At 42.9% G+C, this 23,090-nt stretch overlaps 1 protein-coding gene across 2 annotated transcripts in view; it reads right to left on the reverse strand.

Moving 5' to 3' along the window:
• Positions 1 to 1,594: 1,594 nt before the first annotated feature.
• LOC115168222 (transcription factor COE1-A-like) overlaps positions 1,595 to 23,090 on the reverse strand; it is a 104,704-nt gene continuing 83,208 nt past the window's right edge. The window contains exons 12-17 of one of the 2 annotated variants that reach the window (XM_029723296.1): positions 21,260 to 21,325; positions 13,540 to 13,702; positions 13,093 to 13,272; positions 7,703 to 7,900; positions 7,394 to 7,453; positions 1,595 to 3,058 (exon numbers count right to left, since the gene is read on the reverse strand). In XM_029723296.1, the coding sequence (XP_029579156.1) occupies positions 7,395 to 7,453; positions 7,703 to 7,900; positions 13,093 to 13,272; positions 13,540 to 13,702; positions 21,260 to 21,325 (666 nt within the window). In that variant the 3' untranslated portion in view covers positions 1,595 to 3,058; position 7,394. Of the gene's footprint in view, positions 3,059 to 7,393; positions 7,454 to 7,583; positions 7,901 to 13,092; positions 13,273 to 13,539; positions 13,703 to 21,259; positions 21,326 to 23,090 lie in introns of those variants that run through there. The other variant, XM_029723286.1, reaches the window with a different exon arrangement.

Consider the following 23,090-nt stretch of genomic DNA (forward strand, 5'->3'; position numbering starts at 1 on the left):
CAGACAATCCGCTCTGTGACTAGACCACTGGCTACACTTATCCAGTTAGTACCCGATGGTACACACAAACACCGTCTAACGATCCCAGATTGTGTTTCATTAGTGCTTCCTGGTCGATCTCCCTTTTTGCATTTCGGAAGCCTGGAGTAACTGCAGAGACCCAGGAACACTGAGGTCTGCAGAATCCTCTGATCTGTCTTTTTAAACAAGTTAATCCCATCGCAGCCTCCTGATCATTTTAGGCTGATAATTGTAAATGCATATGATGACTGAATGAATTGTGGTGGGTATGCGCAGTATGTGATTAATAACTCCAGAATCATCATTAACTAATAGGTTTAGGAAGCTGGTCAATACTGTCTGGCTTTGGCTCCTTGTTCCTCATTGTGCTGAACTGACACCTGGTATGTTAAGTACATAATCACAGAGAAAAATGAACATGGAATTATCATATTTCAACGTTACAAAACCTGTTGTAAAACGTGAAATATCATCTTGATCTGGTGAGATCAAGTTGTTGAGGACAGAGAGCTCTTCCCCAAAAACACAACATAGTACAGGGAGAAGGTCACTTCCCAAACACACAACATAGTACAGTCAGAAGGTCACAGACAAGAGGTCACTTCCCAAAAAACACAACATAGTACAGGGAGAAGGTCACAGACAAGAGGTCACTTCCCAAACACACAACATAGTACAGTCAGAAGGTCACAGACAAGAGGTCACTTCCCAAAAACACAACATAATACAGTGAGAAGGTCACAGAAGGTCACAGACAAGAGGTCACTTCCCAAAAACACAACATAATACAGTGAGAAGGTCACAGACAAGAGGTCACTTCCCAAAAAACACAACATAGTACAGGGAGAAGGTCACAGACAAGAGGTCACTTCCCAAAAACACAACATAGTACAGGGAGAAGTGGAAAACAGACCAATAGAGAGAAAGGTAGAGGAAAACAGACCAATAGAGAGAAAGGTAGAGGAAAACAGACCAATAGAGAGAAAGGTAGAGGAAAACAGACCAATAGAGAGAAAGGTAGAGGAAAACAGACCAATAGAGAGAAAGGTAGAGGAAAACAGACCAATAGAGAGAAAGGTAGAGGAAAACAGACCAATAGAGAGAAAGGTAGAGGAAAACAGACCAATAGAGAGAAAGGTAGAGGAAAACAGACCAATAGAGAGAAAGGTAGAGGAAAACAGACCAATAGAGAGAAAGGTAGAGGAAAACAGACCAATAGAGAGAAAGGTAGAGGAAAACAGACCAATAGAGAGAAAGGTAGAGGAAAACAGACCAATAGAGAGAAAGGTAGAGGAAAACAGACCAATAGAGAGAAAGGTAGAGGAAAACAGACCAATAGAGAGAAAAACGGATCAATAGAGAGAAAAATAGAGGGAGAAGGAGAACAAGAGGTGGAGGAGAGGGAGAGGAGGAAACGGTTGAATAAAGTGTCTGAGTGTGTGTAAATACTGGAAAGTGGTAACCAGGGTCGAGCATAGACTGATGTTTGGACTTTAGATTAGAAAACGACAGTTGGTGGAAATCCAAACTATAAGAATAAGATTCTGCTTTTGGACATACATTTTTAAAAACATTTTCAAAATCAGGAAAAACTAAACTTTTATTAACCTACAAAAAAATAAAATAAATAGATAACATTTTAGGATGGGAAATAACACATGGAAGCATGTCTAGACAATACAGCACCAAACCAACTAGATCCAAAATAAAACATGTGATATCACATTTACATAGTGGGTGACAAAACATAACTCTGTGACACATTGACACTTATAAACTAACACAGAATAAGCTAGAATTAGGGTCAAGAAGCAATGCAAAATGTACACATCCAAAAGATAAATACATTATTTCAATGAGAACTTTATACAGAAATCCCTGTTTTGTATCTCAATCCGTGGTTCTCATTTTTGCAAAGTATAGATGAGAGCTTGACAGTGAAATGACCATCTGTGTCGAGAGCTGCCTTAAGACATATTAATGTTTATATTATAATTACAAGTATAACTTTGGTAAAACAAAGTAAAATAAATCAAATCATAAACCCATCATTTGTATATTTATAGAGACAAATATATTACAGAAATTGTAATTCTAACCTGATATTTCATCACATGTGTTTTCTGATTGAAATTAAAAGAGAATTGCACATCTCTGATTCTATTTCTGTGATAAGTTAGCAGCAAAAATCTTTGTTAAAATTGTAGAAGTTATCTTTCAGCTCAGTCTGTTTGAATCCTTTAAAGGGACAATCCACAGTTGAAACAATAACAAAGTACGGTTCCCCGCCACGGTTTCAGTACAAAGCTGAGAGATGGAGAAATGTAACCACTCTCAAATTCCTAGACATGGCTATGGACACAATATCATGACCATCCATGATATGGACATTATAATTTGAACTGTGTTTTGAGGCTATACAGTGTTTGTTTACAGTTACTAAATGTAAACTGATACAAGACGGCTTAGTTACAACCCATGTTAACTCCTATCCAGTCATGTCAGAGCTATCTACTTACACAAACCCTTATAGCCAATCAGCTTCAGTGTTGTTTGTATGTGTTACAGTCTGTAGGAAGGCGTACAATAGATCTAACTTAAACATTATATCAATAAATACGCATACAAATAAATGCTTTTGTCATGAGGTCAGTAATATTGTCACTCAATTGTGATGTGGACACGGTCATGAGACATATTACAGTCCTTCCTCAATTAAATTACATTCAATTCAGTTTGATTCAATTCAGTTTGGTTCAATTCAGTTCGATTCAATTCAATTTAAATAACTGTATTATTCGACTCCAAGGTGTGTCTGAGAAGGTTCACAAATTCACCAGGAAGGAAATGACATCAACAAATGTTATGTTTGTCGTTTTCTTCTTCCTTCCAATGAGATTCCTTCTAGAAAGGCCTGAGTTCTGTTCAGGTCCAGAGGGTTGGAGTGTGACACAGAGACACGTTCTCTCCCTGTCAACATTCCCAAATTCTCAACCTTCACAGATCTACATGGATGGATCAGTCATCCCGGGAATCACTGTTTGTGGGAAGAGAGGAAAAGGAGTGAGACAGAGACAGAGAGAAAGAAAGAGAGAAAGAGAGCGAGAGAGAGAAACACACAGAGAGAGAAAGGTCAGTCTGTGTTTCATCCGTCATCAGAACAGTCACATAACGGCAAATGTGTTCCAGCATCTGGTGTACAAAGATATCTCTCCCTCTCTCTCTCTCTCTCTCTCATCCCCCTGCCCCCTCTCACTTTCTTTCTCTCTCTATCCCTCTTCTCGCTCTCTCTCTCTCTCTCTCGTCCCCCTGTCCCCTCTCACTTTCTCTCTCTATCCCTCTCTCTCTCGTCCCCCTGTCCCCTCTCACTTTCTCTCTCTATCCCTCTCTCTCTCTCTCTCTCGTCCCCCTGCCCCCTCTCACTTTCTCTCACTATCCCTCTTCTCTCTCTCTCGTCCCCCTGTCCCCTCTCACTTTCTCTCTCTATCCCTCTTCTCGCTCTCTCTCTCTCTCTCTCAAGCCCTCAAAACCAAAACATCCCTCTGTGTTTCCGCCAACTTGGAACACCGGCTGCAGTTGAAACAGCCTTCCACTTGCGTTGTGTTTTCAGAATCTCTTCATGCTATGCTGTGGTCTAACCAGCTCTTCATGCTATGCTGTGGTCTAACCAGCTCTTCATGCTATGCTGTGGTCTAACCAGCTCTTCATGCTATGCTGTGGTCTAACCAGCTCTTCATGCTATGCTGTGGTCTAACCATCTCTTCATGCTATGCTGTGGTCTAACCAGCTCTTCATGCTATGCTGTGGTCTAACCAGCTCTTCATGCTATGCTGTGGTCTAACCAGCTCTTCATGCTATGCTGTGGTCTAACCAGCTCTTCATGCTATGCTGTGGTCTAACCAGCTCTTCATGCTATGCTGTGGTCTAACCAGCTCTTCATGCTATGCTGTGGTCTAACCAGCTCTTCATGCTATGCTGTGGTCTAACCAGCTCTTCATGCTATGCTGTGGTCTAACCAGCTCTTCATGCTATGCTGTGGTCTAACCAGCTCTTCCAAGACTACGTCCCATGAGCCCCAATTCCCTATGTAGTGCACTACACATGTCCAAGTAGTGCACTATGTAGGGAATAAGGTGCCATTTAAAGCCTGTTAACTGTAACCCTTTGGATTGTGTACACTAGCGTACCACACACCCCTGCACGGGCAGAAAATATGTATAAAATCCGTATGAACTGTATTCATGATTAATAATTCTATTACACAATTTCTGATATATCACATGCCTTATTTTATTTTCCTGTATAGTTCAAATCAGGATTATGTCTCTAATTCATTCCAATTAGACTGGTTTGGATTTCTGCTGATCAGTATGGCCCCATGAAACTGCGTTATGCCACCGATTGTGTTGCCTTATTGTAGGCAACTCTCTCATAGTGCCAACATGAAGTGATGACAGATGAGACAGGAAATAGTGAAAATAAATAGGCTCATGGCTAATAGAAGTTGTTTTAGATTGGAGTCATGTGTGGTTTTGATGTGTCAATAGATTTAGATTGGAGTCATGTGTGATTTTGATGTGTCAATAGATTTAGATTGTAGTCATGTGTGTGGTTTTGATGTGTCAATAGATTTAGATTGGAGTCATGTGTGGTTTTGATGTGCCAATAGATTTAGATTGTAGTCATGTGTGATTTTGATGTGTCAATAGATTTAGATTGGAGTCATGTGTGATTTTGATGTGTCAATAGATTTAGATTGGAGTCATGTGTGATTTTGATGTGTCAATAGATTTAGATTGGAGTCATGTGTGATTTTGATGTGTCAATAGATTTAGATTGGAGTCATGTGTGATTTTGATGTGTCAATAGATTTAGATTGGAATCATGTGTGATTTTGATTTTGATGTGACTGGTATTATAGACAGTGAAGAACATAGTCAGTTGGTTTTCTAGACAAAACAGTTATTTTCTAATCAACCTCTCTCCTTAACTTCCCTTATGCTCCCTCTCAAACCCTACCTTTTTTCTCTCCCTCCCCTCCTCACCCCTGTTCTCCTCCCCCATGACACCGAGGCTATATCCTCACTCCCCCACCCCCTTTATACGGAGACCACAGAGGGATTCCTGTCCTGCTCCACTAATGCTCTGCTTATGTCCTAAGTGTCTCCAGCTCTGTGGGATTAAAGAAGGAGCTGTGATTCTGTGTTTCTGTGTGTCTGTGTGTCTGAGCAGCACACCGATGGACAGGTAACTGTGGTTAGCTGCCATCAACATGGAGAGAGGAAGAGAAGAAGAGAGGAAGAGAAGAGAGAGGAGAGAAGGAGAGAAGGAGAGAGCACCTCTATCAACCTGTATGGACCTTCTGGTAAACTAAAACAATGGATAGACCTTATGGCAGACTAAAGCAGTAGATAGACCTTATGGCAGACTAAAGCAGTGGATAGACCTTATGGCAGACTAAAGCAGTAGATAGACCTTATGGCAGACTAAAGCAGTGGATAGACCTTATGGCAGACTAAAGCAGTAGATAGACCTTATGGCAGACTAAAGCAGTGGATAGACCTTATGGCAGACTAAAGCAGTGGATAGACCTTATGGCAGACTAAAGCAGTAGATAGACCTTATGGCAGACTAAAGCAGTAGATAGACCTTATGGCAGACTAAAGCAGTAGATAGACCTTATGGCAGACTAAAGCAGTAGATAGACCTTATGGCAGACTAAAGCAGTAGATAGACCTTATGGCAGACTAAAGCAGTTAGATAGACCCTTATGGCAGGACTAAAGCAGTAGATCGACCTTATGGCAGACTAAAGCAGTTGGCTAGACCTTATGGCAGACTAAAGCAGTAGATAGACCTTATGGCAGACTAAAAGCAGTAGATAGACCTTATGGCAGACTAAAGCAGTGGATAGACCTATGGCAGACTAAAGCAGTGCATAGACCTTATGGCAGACTGAAGCAGTAGATAGACCTTTATGGCAGACTAAAGCAGTGGATAGACCTTATGGCAGACTAAAGCAGTGGATAGCCTTATGGCAGACTAAAGCAGTGGATAGACCTTATGGCAGACTAAAGCAGGGATAGACCTTATGGCAGACTAAAGCAGTAGATAGACCTTATGGCAGACTAAAGCAGTGGATAGACCTTATGGCAGACTAAAGCAGTGGATAGACCTTATGGCAGACTAAAGCAGTAGATAGACCTTATGGCAGACTAAAGCAGTGGATAGACCTTATGGCAGACTAAAGCAGTAGATAGACCTTATGGCAGACTAAAGCAGTGGATAGACCTTATGGCAGACTAAAGCAGTGGATAGACCTTATGGCAGACTAAAGCAGTGGATAGACCTTATGGCAGACTAAAGCAGTAGATAGACCTTATGGCAGACTAAAACAGTGGATAGACCTTATGGCAGACTAAAGCAGTAGATACCCTTATGGCAGACTAAAGCAGTGGATAGACCTTACGGCAGACTAAAGCAGTAGATAGACCTTATGGCAGACTAAAGCAGTGGATAGACCTACGGCAGACCTAAAGCAGTAGATAGACCTTATGGCAGACTAAGCAGTGGATAGACCTTACGGCAGACTAAAGCAGTGGATAGACCTTATGGCAGACTAAAGCAGTAGATAGACCTTATGGCAGGACTAAAGCAGTGGATAGACCTTATGGCAGACTAAAGCAGGATAGACCTTATGGCAGACTAAAGCAGTAGATAGACCTTATGGCAGACTAAAGCAGTGGATAGGACCTTATGGCAGACTAAGCAGTAGATAGACCTTATGGCAGACTAAAGCAGTGGATAGACCTTATGGCAGACTAAAGCAGTAGATAGACCTTATGGCAGACTAAAGCAGTGGATAGACCTTATGGCAGACTAAAGCAGTAGATAGACCTTATGGCAGACTAAAGCAGTAGATAGACCTTATGGCAGACTAAAGCAGTAGATAGACCTTATGGCAGACTAAAGCAGTAGATAGACCTTATGGCAGACTAAAGCAATAGTTCCCACATGATTCACTGTTTCCCTGCTGTGACCAACCTAAAGGATTTAGTTTTTTTTCGTATGACCCACAAAGTCAACACAACGGGCCTCTCTGAAGGGCTAAACCTTAAAGCTATTTTCAGCTAGCTTAGTATTAGCCACAACACACCACTGGGTTCCTCTGATCATATGAGAAACAACTGGACTAGAGGATGACAAATACAAAGGGAAGTCCTGTGTACAAGGAAAAGAGGAGAAAAGCCACTGTGGAGAGGGAGTGATGGAGGATGGAGTGAACCAATATAATCAAAAGAAAAGAGGGAGAAGAGAAGGATTGATGGGTGATTACATGAAGAAAGAGCGAGAGAGAGAGAGAGCTAACATACTTCAGGAGAAGGCCAGACCCTGAAGAGAGCTGGAGGGGGAGTCCACAAAAGACTGATCTACTGGAGGGGAGGAAGAGAGGGAGATAGAAAGAGGGGGGAGAAGAAGAAGAAGACGAAGAGGGGAAATTGGGAGAGAAGGGTAAAGAAAACCACAACATTATTATAAAAGGGGATAGGGGGTATCGAGAGAGGTATAGAGTTGGCTTGACTCTAGCTAACTCACCAACAGGTCATAGACTAATTGGCTAACTTTCCATAGACTAATTACTGCCTCGCTAGCATTGTTAACTAGCCAACATGCTAGCTTACCTTGCAGTCCGTTAGCAATAGTGCTGGTGCAGGTGAGTGGAGGGGAGGTCTGCGGCCGTACAACGGGGGCGAAGGCGCTCTTCTGTTTGACCGCAGCAGACACCATGTTGGCCGGAGAGAAGGAGAAGATGCCTGAAGAACTACTGCAGTTAGAGGTAAGATTGGTGGTGGAGGCCATGGTGGGACTGGAGGGAACAACTGGAGGAGAGAGAAAGATAGAGAGGAGGAAGGAGAGTGGGGAGGGAGGAGGAGAGAGAGAAGGGATAGGTAGGAGAGAGGGAGGGGGAGAGAGAGGGGGAGGGAGAGAGAGAGGGAGGAGGGAGAGGATTAAAGGGGAGGGCAGGAAAGAAAGGAGGAACGAGGAGGATAGAGGCAGGATTAGAGAGAGGGACGGGAACAGAGGAGGGGGAGGCGAGAGGAACAGAAGGGGACTGGTCAACAGATGACAACAGGAGGGACAACAGGACTCAGTTCAGCTGTTATAGATCTTACAGGCAACAGGACTCAGTTCAGCAGTTATAGATCTTACAGGCAACAGGACTCAGTTCAGCAGTTATAGATCTTACAGGCAACAGGACTCAGTTCAGCAGTTATAGATCTTACAGGCAACAGGACTCAGTTCAGCTGTTATAGATCTTACAGACAACAGGACTCAGTTCAGCTGTTATAGATCTTACAGACAACAGGACTCAGTTCAGCTGTTATAGATCTTACAGACAACAGAACTCAGTTCAGCTGTTATAGATCTTACAGGCAACAGGACTCAGTTCAGCTGTTATAGATCTTACAGACAACAGGACTCAGTTCAGCTGTTATAGATCTTACAGACAACAGGACTCAGTTCAGCTGTTATAGATCTTACAGACAACAGGACTCAGTTCAGCTGTTATAGATCTTACAGACAACAGGACTCAGTTCAGCTGTTATAGATCTTACAGACAACAGGACTCAGTTCAGCAGTTATAGATCTTACAGACAACAGGACTCAGTTCAGCTGTTATAGATCTTACAGACAACAGGACTCAGTTCAGCTGTTATAGATCTTACAGACAACAGGACTCAGTTCAGCTGTTATAGATCTTACAGACAACAGGACTCAGTCCAGCAGTTATAGATCTTACAGACAACAGGACTCAGTTCAGCAGTTATAGATCTTACAGACAACAGGACTCAGTTCAGCTGTTATAGATCTTACAGACAACAGGACTCAGTTCAGCAGTTATAGATCTTACAGACAACAGGACTCAGTTCAGCAGTTATAGATCTTACAGACAACAGGACTCAGTTCAGCAGTTATAGATCTTACAGACAACAGGACTCAGTTCAGCTGTTATAGATCTTACAGACAACAGGACTCAGTTCAGCTGTTTTAGATCTTACAGACAACAGGACTCAGTTCAGCAGTTATAGATCTTACAGACAACAGGACTCAGTTCAGCTGTTATAGATCTTACAGGCAACAGGACTCAGTTCAGCAGTTATAGATCTTACAGACAACAGGACTCAGTTCAGCAGTAATAGATCTTACAGACAACAGGACTCAGTTCAGCTGTTATAGATCTTACAGACAACAGGACTCAGTTCAGCTGTTATAGATCTTACAGACAACAGGACTCAGTTCAGCAGTTATAGATCTTACAGACAACAGGACTCAGTTCAGCTGTTATAGATCTTACAGACAACAGGACTCAGTTCAGCTGGTATAGATCTTACAGACAACAGGACTCAGTTCAGCTGTTATAGATCTTACAGATAACCCAGTAGACTGGGAACATTCCCAGAACATTACCTAAGATTCCCATTAAGTTCTAGTTATGCCTTTATTTAAAAATTATGATGATAACATTTGTATTTTATTTGTATTTTTACGTTTTAAATTAAATATGCTTGGAATGTTCTCCTAACAAAAACTAAAATGTTGTGCACACATCTGTAACAACCACCACATAACATTCCCAAAAAGTTGTTATTAGGTTTCCTGGTAATGTAATAACACAATATACCAGTAATGTTTTCCCAGCAAACCAAAATTGGTTCTGTGAAAGTTCCCAGAACATTCGCTAGGTTGAAGCAAATGTTCTCACATTTAATCTGTTCTTTAAAAGGTTCCCAGAATGTTTATTTAGGTTATGGGAACGTTGTGGGGATATGACAAGAGATAGGTTCCCAAAACACTAAAGCTGTCCAGTTGTGCTGACATTCAGTTAACGTTTGTATCACGGTGCACAAAACGTTCCTTTGATGTTGCAAGAATGTTGACGGAGCAGCCTTTTTGAGTTCTTTAAAGGTTCCCAGAACATTTCAGTAGGTTATGGGGACAGTGTGGGTATATTGTAAGACATAGGTTCCCAAAAGACAAAATACATTTTATAGCTCTGCCTGTTCAAATGGCAGCCTATATAGTACACATGGCAGCCTATATAGTGCTCTACCTTTGACCAGGCCACATAGGGCAGTATGTAGGCCATAGAGTGCCATTTGGGATGCAACCATAGTCCACTTATGAAGGAGGTCTAACAAATCAATTAATGACAACTGGAAGTAGTAAGCCGGCCAGCAGAAAGGTATTGATCAAAATTGTCTTCGTAGTGTGTGTGTGTGTGTGTGTGTGTGTGTGTGTGTGTGTGTGTGTGTGCGCGTGCCTCTCTGTGTGTCTGTGTTTGATTGAAAGTGTCTGCTGTCATCGCTGGTCCGTTTGAGCATGTTAAAATACGTGTTAACATCCAAGAGAATTAAAGAGCTGGAATTGAATTGCTTCTCCTGCAATTAGTTTATTGATTTAATTAAGTGTCTTTAATGTAGGGGGGAGGAGAGATAATGAGAACAGCCATCATAGACAGCTGGGGGAGGAGGAGAGAGAATGAGAACAGCCATTATAGACAGCTGGGGGAGGAGGAGAGAGAATGAGAACAGCCATTATAGACAGCTGGGGGAGGAGGAGAGAGAATGAGAAGAGCCATTATAGACAGCTGGGGGAGGAGGAGAGAGACTGAGAACAGCCATTATAGACAGCTGGGGGAGGAGGAGAGAGAATGAGAACAGCCATCATAGACAGCTGGGGGAGGAGGAGAGAGAATGAGAACAGCCATCATAGACAGCTGGGGGAGGAGGAGAGAGAATGAGAACAGCCATTATAGACAGCTGGGGGAGGAGGAGAGAGAATGAGAACAGCCATTATAGACAGCTGGGGGAGGAGGAGAGAGAATGAGAACAGCCATTATAGACAGCTGGGGGAGGAGGAGAGAGAATGAGAACAGCCATTATAGACAGCTGGGGGAGGAGGAGAGAGAATGAGAACAGCCATTATAGACAGCTGGGGGGGGAGGAGAGAGAATGAGAACAGCCATTATAGACAGCTGGGGGAGGAGGAGAGAGAATGAGAACAGCCATTATAGACAGCTGGGGGAGGAGGAGAGAGAATGAGAACAGCCATTATAGACAGCTGGGGGAGGAGGAGAGAGAATGAGAACAGCCATTATAGACAGCTGGGGGAGGAGGAGAGAGAATGAGAACAGCCATTATAGACAGCTGGGGAGGAGGAGAGAGAATGAGAACAGCCATTATAGACAGCTGGGGGAGGAGGAGAGAGAATGAGAACAGCCATTATAGACAGCTGGGGGAGGAGGAGAGAGACTGAGAACAGCCATTATAGACAGCTGGGGAGGAGGGAGAGGCGACTGAAGAACAGCCATCATAGACAGCTGGGGGAGGAGGAGGGAGAGAATGAGAACAGCCATCATAGACAGCTGGGGGGGAGGAGGAGAGAGAATGAGAACAGCCATCATAGACAGCTGGTGGAGGAGGAGAGAGAATGAGAACAGCCCATTATAGACAGCTGGGGGAGGAGGGAGAGAGAATGAGAACAGCCATTGTATAGACAGCTGGGGGAGAGGAGAGAGATGAGACATCAGATAGACTAGCTGGGAGAGGGAGGAGAGCATGAGAACCAGCCATTATAGACCCAGCTGGGGGAGGAGGGAGAGAGGACATGAGAACAGCCCAGTTATAGACAGCTGGTGGGAGGAGGAGAGGAGATGGAACAGCCATCTATAGACAGCTGGGGGAGGGAGGGAGAGGAGCGAGATGAGAACAGCCATTATAGACAGCTGGGGGAGGAGGAGAGAGAATGAGAACAGCCATTATAGACAGCTGGGGGAGGAGGAGAGAGAATGAGAACAGCCATTATAGACAGCTGGGGGAGGAGGAGAGAGAATGAGAACAGCCATTATAGACAGCTGGGGGAGGAGGAGAGAGAATGAGAACAGCCATTATAGACAGCTGGGGGAGGAGGAGAGAGAATGAGAACAGCCATTATAGACAGCTGGGGGAGGAGGAGAGAGAATGAGAACAGCCATTATAGACAGCTGGGGGAGGAGGAGAGAGAATGAGAACAGCCATTATAGACAGCTGGGGGAGGAGGAGAGAGAATGAGACAGCCATTATAGACAGCTGGGGGAGGAGGAGAGAGAATGAGAACAGCCATTATAGACAGCTGGGGGAGGAGGAGAGAGAATGAGAACAGCCATCATAGACAGCTGGGGGAGGAGGAGAGAGAATGAGAACAGCCATCATAGACAGCTGGGGGAGGAGGAGAGAGAATGAGAACAGCCATTATAGACAGCTGGGGAGGAGGAGAGAGAATGAGAACAGCCATTATAGACAGCTGGGGGAGGAGGAGAGAGAATGAGAACAGCCATTATAGACAGCAGGGGGAGGAGGAGAGAGAATGAGAACAGCCATTATAGACAGCTGGGGGAGGAGGAGAGAGAATGAGAACAGCCATTATAGACAGCTGGGGGAGGAGGAGAGAGAATGAGAACAGCCATTATAGACAGCTGGGGGAGGAGGAGAGAGAATGAGAACAGCCATTATGACAGCTGGGGGAAGGAGGAGAGAGGAATGAGAACAGCCATTATAGACAGCTGGGGGAGGAGGAGAGAGAATGAGAACAGCCATTATAGACAGCTGGGGGAGGAGGAGAGAGAATGAGAATAGCCATTATAGACAGCTGGGGGAGGAGGAGAGAGAATGAGAACAGCCATTATAGACAGCTGGGGGGGGAGGAGAGAGAATGAGAACAGCCATTATAGACAGCTGGGGGAGGAGGAGAGAGAATGAGAACAGCCATTATAGACAGCTGGGGGAGGAGGAGAGAGAATGAGAACAGCCATTATAGACATAAAGGACGCTCTTAAAGAAACCAATGGTCTTTCACCGCCCCTTTCTTTTTCATTGTACATTTCTCTCATCTATATCTCTCTTTTTATCGTAGGGCATAGCATGTAGGGCACAGGGTACAGTGTGGAGGGTTCATTGTGGCACTCAATGGTATAGGGTACATAGTGTGGAGGTTTTAGTGTGTAGTGTGGACAGTGTAGTGTGGTACTCACTAGCGTAGGGTGAGTTGGCGGCTGACCCGTTGAGGAAGTTGGGTGAGGTTCCTAGCGTGGTCATGCCAGAGTCAGTGTAGCCGTTGATGCTAGTGGAAACAGAGCTGTAGCTGGTCTGCTGTGGGGTGGTGCTGGGGACATAACCATGAGGAGATGCACTGCTGCTACTCCTACTGTAACCTAGAGGTAGGGAGGGAGAGGGGAGACAGGGGAGAGAGGGGGAGAGGGGAGGAGAACGAGCGAGAGAGGAGGGGGGAGAGAGTGATACAGAGAGGAGGTGGGGATGGGGGGAAGAGAGAGGAGACAGAGCGAGAGAGAATTAAGAAAGGGATAAATAAAGAGAAAGAAGAGACAGAGAGAGAATGAGACAAAAATATAAAAGTTATACGTAGTTTTCATACATTACACAAAACCATTTAACTTCCTGGTTCCTATGTTTTGGCTCACCCTGATTGGCTGTCTGTGTGACCTCTGACCCGGCGAAGGAATTGACGGCCATCATGCTGGCGTGGACGGAGCCACTGCCTAACCCGGTCAGCTGGTTGTGGCCGCGTGGCACCGTCGTATACAACACCTCTGCCATGTCAGCTGCCCGCTTCAGAATCATCTCCTGATAGAGAGAGAGGCATGTTAGATTCCATTTAATGGAATAGAAAATAATATAATTAAATGTAATAGAGTTCTTCTATAAGGCTCAGTTGTTTATTTTCTTCTAACTACGTCTCTCAAAGAGTGCAGTGTGTAAAGTCAGAACAGTCACTGCCTGTCACCAAGGCTCGATCCTAAGCCCCACGCTCTTCTCAATTTACATCAACAACATAGCTCAGGCAGTAGGAAGCTCTCTCATCCATTTATATGCAGATGATACAGTCCTATACTCAGCAGAACCCCCCCTGGATGTTGTTTTAAACGCTCCACAACAAAGCTTTCTTAGTGTCCAACAAGCTTTCTCTACCCTTAATCTTATTCAGAACACCTGCAAAACAAAGGTCTTGTGGTTCTGTAAGAATGCCCCCCTCCCCACAGGTGTGACTACTACCTCTGAGGGTTTAGAGCTTGAGGTAGTCACCTCATACATGTACTTAGGAGTATGGCTAGATAGTACCCTGTCCTTCTCTAAGCACATATCCAAGCTGCAGGCTAAGGTTAAATCTAGACAGTCCCCAAAGCACACATCTCTGGGTCACTCCTCTGTTCAGTACGCTGCAGCTAGCGACTGGAACGAGCTGGACAGTTTTATCTCTACATTCAAAGACTCAGTCATGGACACTCTTACTGACAATTGTGGTTGCTTCGCGTGATGTATTGTTGTCTCTACCTTTTAGGCCTTTGTTCTGTTGTCTGTGCCTAACAATGTTTGTACCATGCTGTGTTGTCATGTGTTGTGGCCATGTGTTGCTACCATATTGTGCTGTTGTCTGTGCCTAACAATGTTTGTACCATGCTGTGTTGTCATGTGTTGCTGCCATGTTGTGGTGTTGTCTTAGGTCTCTCTTTAAATCAAATCAAACTTTATTTGTCATATGCGCCGAACACAACAAGTGTAGACCTTACCGTGAAATGCTTACTTACAAGCCCTTAACCAACAGTGCAGTTCAACAAGAAGAAAATATTTACCAAGTAGGCTAAGATAAAAAGTAACACAATAAGAATAGCAATAACGAGGCTATATACAGGGGGCACCGGTACTCTGTCCATGTAGGTGGGGGCGAACTGACCATGCATAGGTAACAAACAGCGAAAAGAGAAGGAAGAGGGCGGACTGACCATGCATAGGTAACAAACAGCGAAAAGAGAAGGAAGATGGCGGACTGAACGTAGTTATGTAGAGCACCTCAAGATAAAAACCTAATATTCAATATCGGTAAGTTAGACTAAATACTAGCCATACACAATCTGGTGGGTGATAACAACACATCTTAAGACTAGTGAAATGTATCGACAAATATTACGAAAACAAGCAACACCCAAACATGACGGAGAGTAAGACAGAACCTATTTAAAAACGAAAGACAGACGATTTCATATTTTCACCCCCGGAAATGGTAAAGGTCGAAACCGATCTGTTAAAATCAATAAATGACAAACTGGGTATATTTGAAGATAAGAGTTGAAAAAGCTGCGACACTGGAGAAAGACACAAACAAGCTGAAAGGGACAGTCAATAAGATTGAAACCAAAGTTAATGAACTTAAACTTAAAGATACAATAATGGGTAAAAGACTTAATGGCACGAAAATTGCCATGAATGACCAGTTCCCGAAGGAAATTGCAGAACGGCGTAAAGTTCTGTATCCAATTTTCAATTAAAATAGATGAAAAGGGAAACGAGCAGCTCTCGTAGTCGATAAACTATATATTGATAACCAGTTCAGAGAAACAAAGACTACTCCATGGCTATTTAAACAATGACAAAGTTCTTATAGACGAGGAAAATAATGAAGCACAATTCTAGCCTGGTTATGGATTGTAATAATACAACAAAAAATACAGCTTTTCTATATATCTTCAAATATAACTAATTGGAAAACAAAAGCACTAATTCAACATGGTGAAGATAAAAACTCAGTAAACAGAAGGCACAGTATGTGTGGTGTGTGTTTCTTGGTTTTTGGGAAAGTGTGGCGTTGAGTGAGAAAGGAAATGGTTGCATATCCCAGAACCAATGTATTGCTGTGAGCAGGGCTGTGAGAGAGCTTTCAATGTTGTTCAGATGATGGATATACTTTTAATAATGAATTATACGTCTTATTTATTTAATTATTGTCCTATCACGGTGGAACAGCGTTTTAAAATAAATTATACATTTAACTTATTTATTGTCCTATCATGGGGAACTACATTTTTTAAATGAATTATACATCTAATTAATTAATTTATGATCCTATATTGATGGAACGGTCCACAACCCTATACCCCAGACACCCACCTGAATGTCCCAGATACTAAGGAGAAGTCCCTAACTGTTTTATGGGCCTGCTGTAAGCGGTCTGTATGCAGCCAAAATGCGGTCAGAGACATAGAGCAGCACTGCCCCCTCTAGATTCTGAGCCTGCTTGGCAGGGTTGGTCCTGCAAAGCCAAAGCCCCCTAAAGGGAGATCATAATATACAAGGAAATTCTCAAAGCTGCTAATGAGAACCTTGACGACCTTGTACCTAGCAGGTGGGGATTCCGGTGGGGTGCCCCCACTAGGGCAATGGCAGTGCTAGCAACACTAGCTACAGTAACCCATGGGGAGGGGGTCACACTCAGACATTCAGAGAGGGGGTATATTATTGTGGCACAAAATCAAAAGTCTGACTGCATAGAGATGCTTGGGAATATGGTCAATACGGGGGACCATGTTATGGGTGTTTCAGAGGAAAGGGGTATATGTGACCTCCATCATCTAGGACGTGACAATGGTTAATAAAATCTCTCCATTTCTGCCCATTTTTTTTGCACAGTCTTGCAGGCCTTTTCATACAGCTGCAACTGTATATGCATTAGTAAATCAAGACCTTTCTTGAGTTGGGCTCTGGGATGGTGCAACTGTTGAGCAGCTGAGTCTATGGTTGTGTGTGGGAAAGGGTTGAGTGTGTATGAGTGTGTGGGTGTATGTGTGTATCCCACAACTGTTACGAGGGAGCAAAAGATGTTAGGGACAATATAGGATCATTCACAATAATTGTTTGCTAATATAATAATTGCTTGCAATAATGTCATTTTGGTAATGGCGAGACAGGTGAGAGATAAAATCCTTTGCATAAATTGCCTACATTAATACAAATATTAATAGCTAATTATGGAAAATAAGATAAACAGGATTTTTAAAATATGTATATATTTTTTTGATGGCTATATATAATAGAAATCAAGGTGATGGCGATGGAAATGCATTTGGTGGTTGATCTGCTTCTGTTCTGTGAGTGGCACTGTGTGCTCTTTTCCAAGGATGGATCCCAGCCTCTTCAGGGCCTTGGGATACGGGGGGTCGGGGGTGGTCTGCCGGGCATTGGGATGAGGAGGGCTTTTAGCGGGTGGAATAGTGGGGACCAATTGGAGGTTTACTTAGTAGCAATGCAAATATCATGGTACAGCTATATAGACACTCAATCATCATCTTACTTTTTAATGGTACGTTTACAAACATATATTTTGATAAATAGAATTGAAAGTTGTGTCTCATTATGTTAAGTGGTGAAATAAGTGTAGCCAGTTATAATTGTAATTGGTTAGCAGATAATAAGAAAAGACAATCAGTATTTACCTGGCTAATAGCTATTGTTTACAGGAAACTCATTCAACGTTTTGTGGAAAAAGGACTGGGGGGGGGGGAATCGGGGGTGAAATATATATCTCCCATGGGCAAAGATATTCAAAAGGGGTGATGGTATAAATTAACAGTCATTTTGATCCAGATGTGGAAATTGTGCAAACAGATCATCAAGGTAGATGGATTATTTTAAATATGTTATTGGACAATAAACAGATATGGCTTATTAACCTATACGGTCCAAATAATGACTATCCAAGCTCCATTGAAAATATATATAAGAATTTATCAACTTTTAACACGGTCTTAAATACCTCTATGGACCGGAAAGGAAATCACACCACAAACTATCACCCTCAGGCACTTAAGGAAATCATGAATGTCATGGATATATTGGAATTAGTGGATATATGGAGACTTAAATACTCTGACCTAGTGAGATATACATGGCGGAGGCTTAATCAAGCTAGTCGTCTTGATTACTTTCTTATGTCATTCTCTCTGGCACCAAAAGTTAAAAAAGTGTTGATAGGGGACAGAATGCGGTCGGATCATCACATAATTGGCATATATATTACTCTTACAGAATTTCCACGTGGGCAAGGATATTGGAAATTTAATCAAAGCCTACTAGATGAAAACATTTTTATAACTAGGACAGAAGAATGTATAACGGACTTTTTCAGACATAACATAGGTACAGCAGATCCCCTTATTGTATGGGACACTTTTAAATCTGCCTTTAGAGGCCATGCAATTCAGTACTTATCTATAAAACAAAAGCAATTTAGATTAAAAGAGTCCATATTAACAAAGCAAATCGAAGGACAAACAGTACAGTTAGATAGCAATAAAAACTTTACCATGAAGACACAGAATAAGTTAAAGGAAAAACAAAAAGAAATGGAGGAACTTATTCAAGAAAGATCCAGTGTAATATATTATAAAAGTAAAGCGAACTTGATGGAATATGGGGAAAAATGCACCAAATTATTTTTCAATCTTCAATATAGAAATTCTACCAATTTGTTTTTATAGAAACTTGATACAAATGATGGAGTCACGCATGAATCACCAAATTATATTTTGAAAGAGGAAGTAAAGTACTTTAAGAATATGTTTTCGTTTCAGTCTCCTCCATCTCCACTAACTGAAACTAATTGTATGGATTTTTTTCCTAATAATAATGTAAAATTAACATCTGTACAGAAAGACTCCTGTGAAGGCCAAATTACAGAGGAGGAACTTCTTGATGCAATTAAAGCCTTTAAGGCTGGGAAAACTCCAGGGCTGGATGGCATACTGTACCAGTGGAAGTATACAAAACTTTTTTTGATATACTCAGAGGACCATTATTAGCATGTTTTAACCACTCCAATATAAATGGTAGATTATCAGACACGCAACAAGAAGGTCTGATATCATTATTACTGAAACAGGACCAAAGTGGTATATATAAAGATCCAGTCCATTTAAAAAATTGGAGGCCTTTTACACTTCAGTGTTGTGATGCAAAAATTCTAGCTAAATGCTTGGCGCATAGAATTGAAAAAGTATTGTCAGATATTATTGATCCAAATCAGACAGGTTTTTTACATGGATGATACATTAGGGATAATATAAGACAAGTACTGGAAACAACAAAATACTATGAAATGTCGGGGACACCAGGCCTGGTTTTCATAGCTGATTTTGAAAAGGCTTCTGATAAAGTATGACTGGAGTTTATATATAAATGCCTAGAATATTTCAATTTTGAGAATCTCTTTTAAAATGTGTTAAAGATATGTATAGTAACCCTAAGTGTAAAATAGTAAATAATGGCTACATCTCAGAAAGGTTTAAACTGTCTAGAGGAGTAAAACAAGGTTGTCCACTATCGGCATATCTATATATTATTTCCATCGAAATGTTAGCTGTTAAAATTAGATCCAACAATAATATTAAGGGATTATAAATCCATGGCTTAAAAACAAAGGTGTCAGTGTACGCTGATGATACACGTTTCCTTTTAAAACCACAATTAGAATCCCTCCACAGCATCATAGAGGATCTAGATTCTTTTGCTAACCTCTCTGGATTAAAACCAAATTATGATACGTATCAAATCACTAAATAATATTACGTATCGAATCACTAATTAAATGCAAATTTTAAATGACCGTGTAGTTTACCAATAAAATGGTCTGACGGGGATGTAGACATACTCGGTATAGAAATCCCAAGAGAAAGAAATGATCTCACTCTAATACATTTTCATAGAAAGTTAGCAAAAATAGATAAGATCTTGCTACCATGGAAAGGAAAATACCTGTCTATTTGTGGAAAATCACCCCGATTAACTCTTTAGTCATATCACAGTTTACCTATTTACTTATAGTTTTGCCTACACCTATTAACCTGCTTTTTAAATTATATGAACAAAAAAGATTCAATTTGATTTGGAATGGCATGCCAGACAAAATTAAAAGTCTGGCTTTTTTATGGCAGTTTTTGAGCAGTGGCTTCTTCCTTGCTGAGCGGCCTTTCTGGTTATGTCGATATAGGACTCGTTTTTACTGTGGATATAGATACTTTTGTACCTGTTTCCTCCTGCATCTTCACAGGGTCCTTTGTCTCTAGAGGCACCAGTTAAGCCAGGTTAGGTCACGGCATGTGTGGGGGGTGGAACAAAAGGGCTATCTAAGGCATATTGGACAGGGATATGGGCTCTCAGTGAAATAAGACAATAATCACTAACCAAAACAGCAATAGACAAGGCATATTGACATTAGGGAGAGGCATGTGTAGCCGAGTGATCATATGGTCCAAAGAGTAGCACTAGATGATTCAGGGAGCCAATTCTGTAGTCGCTAGGTCAGCTGGAGACATGGCGATTCTGACAGCTAGCGGGTCAGAGTTGGCAGATGGGCATCCGGCGAAGTTGCAACGGAAGAGCCTGTTGAAACCACCTTGGACGGTTACGTCAGCAGACCAGTCGTGATGGATCAGCGGGGCTCCGTGTCGGCATTAAAGCGTCCAGGACAATTGGCAAAAGAGGTATTGTAGCCCAAGAATTGGCTGGTGGACCTCTTCGGCTAGCTGAGAGATGGGACTAGCTCGAGGCTAGCTCCAGCCTAACTGGTGCTTGCTTCGGGACAGAGACGTTAGCCAGGAGTAGCCACTCGGATAGCAGCTAGCTACCTGCGATGATCTGGTGTAAAGGTTTAGCGCTTGCGCTGGGAATCCGGAGATGTGGTAGAGAAAAAGCAGTCCGATATGCTCTGGGTTGATATCGCGCTGTGCAGACTATCAGGAATTGACCGGGTTGAGGTTGGCTGATGTCCAAGTTAACGGTGAGGACCTCTAGAAGTGGCTAACTGACTACTAGCTAGTAGCTAGTTAGCTGGCTAGCTTCTGATGGGGGTTCTGGTTCTAAAGTATAAGAATAGCAGATCCATACCACATTGGGTGTGGCGAAGAAAACGATATAAACACGGGACAGGACGGGAAAAGACAAAAACACATGTCCGACTGCTACGCCATCTTGGTTTTGTCTTAGGTCTCTCTTTATGAATTGTTGTGGTGTTTCTCTTGTTGTTGTGTGTGTTTTGTCCTACATCTTTAATCCCAGCCTCCATCCCAAAGGGGGGCCTTCTGGTAGGCCAACATTGTAAATTACAATTTGTTCTTAATTGACTTGCATAGTTAAATAAAGGTTACATTAAAATACATACAAAAAAATGTACTGAGAGGAGGGAGAGGCAAAACATGGTTAATAGATTCATCAAATGTTTTCTGTCCTCCTCACTTTGCCCATACCTTTCCTTCTCCACCTCCACTCTTCCCACTGTCAGGGTGAGGGATGGGGATCTGTGTTTTTGCATGTGTGGGAACATTTTGTGTGTGTGTGTGTGTGTGTGTGTCTCACCTGGTTATTGTGTGGCATCCCGTAGAGCGCTTCTACCAAGTCTGCCGCTCTCTTTAGAATGACTTCCTGTGGAGGAAGAGAGAATGAGGGGGTGAATACGGAAATCTTCACAGAGCTTTACTCCATTTTATTACACATTGTGCTATGAATGCAGGATTGAGGGATGGAAAAAAAGAGGGAGAGGAGAGAGAGAGAGAAAGAGATTCTACCTCTGAATAAAACATGAGTCTCTCTCCATCATTCAACCATCAACAAGCAATCCTGTCAACATCTTCCCTCAGCCTAACCTCTAGAAGGATCATCCATCAATTCATTTAACACACTACATCACTAGCTGACACACTAACCCTACACAACCTACCTATGACACTATACAGCCTGCCTATGACACTACACAGCCTGCCTATGACACTATACAGCCTGCCTATGACACTACACAGCCTGACTATGACACTACACAACCTACCTATAACACTATACAGCCTGCCTATGACACTACACAGCCTGCCTATGACACTATACAGCCTGCCTATGACACTACGCAGCCTGCCTATGACACTACACAGCCTGCCTATGACACTACACAACCTACCTATGACACTACAGCCTGCCTATGACACTACACAGCCTGCCTATGACACTATACAGCCTGCCTACGACACTACACAGCCTGCCTATGACACTACACAGCACAGTCTGCCTATGACACTACACAGCACAGCCTGCCCATGGCACTACACAGTGCAGCCTGCCCATGACACTACACAGCCTGCCCATGACACTACACAGCCTGCCTATGACACTACAGACTGCCTATGACACTACACAGCCTGTCTATGACAGCCTCTCTATACACCTGTAATAGTCTGTAATCTGTAGTACCCTAATCTCTGCCCTGAGATTATCCTATCAACCCTTGTAATCTAAATCAATACACACAAACAGTGTATGTGTGTGTGTGTGTGTGTGTGTGTGTGTGTGTGTGTGTATGTGTGTGATGTAGACATTATGAGCCTTGTAAAACCCTTTTTAAAAATGAATGTGCCGGGGCCAGGAAATGTGCTGGAGGAGTGACAAACAGAAAATTGCTCTCCCCCCTGAGTGTATCCCTCTCTCTCTCTCTCTTACACACACACACACACACACACACACACACACACACACACACACACACACACACACACACACACACACACACACACACACACACACACACACACACACACACACACACACACACACACACACACACACGCTCACAGGACATGCCAGGAGGGTCAGCAAAGCAATAAAGATTGTGAAGCGCTGTCCAAGGTGCTAAATTCACTCAATAATGGGAGTTCGGCTTCTGTCTTACCCTCCCATTACCAGATCTATACAAAAGAGAGGGGGAGCGGGGGAAGGAGAGAGAGGGAGAGAGAATATCTATGGGAGGGGAAAAAGAGAGAGGGGTGGGGGGACAGGGAAAGAGGGCGATCGAGAGAGGGGCCCTATCTCATCAGTCCGCTCTAGGTGATTGAGAGACATGGGGTCCCAGGCAAGGTAAGTGGATCTTTAGTATGTATGCTCTCTCTCTCTCCTCTCCTCCCGTTCCCTTCTTTTCCTAGACGCCACATGCCTCCCAGGGATGACGAGATGGACGGATGGAGGGAGGAGAGAAGGAGGGGAAATGAGGGAAGAGTATTAGGGCACAAACAGAACCCCCACTGTGAGCTGTAAGGAGGAGAGCACCACTCCCTCCCCCTGTCCCTCATTCCATCTCTTCATCTCAGTCTCTTTATCCCCTACGTATGCCTTCCCATATCCATCTCTTTTGCTCTCTGTCTCTATC

The sequence above is a fragment of the Salmo trutta genome, chromosome 3, assembly GCF_901001165.1.
Source record: "Salmo trutta chromosome 3, fSalTru1.1, whole genome shotgun sequence".
Lineage (NCBI taxonomy): Eukaryota > Metazoa > Chordata > Actinopteri > Salmoniformes > Salmonidae > Salmo > Salmo trutta.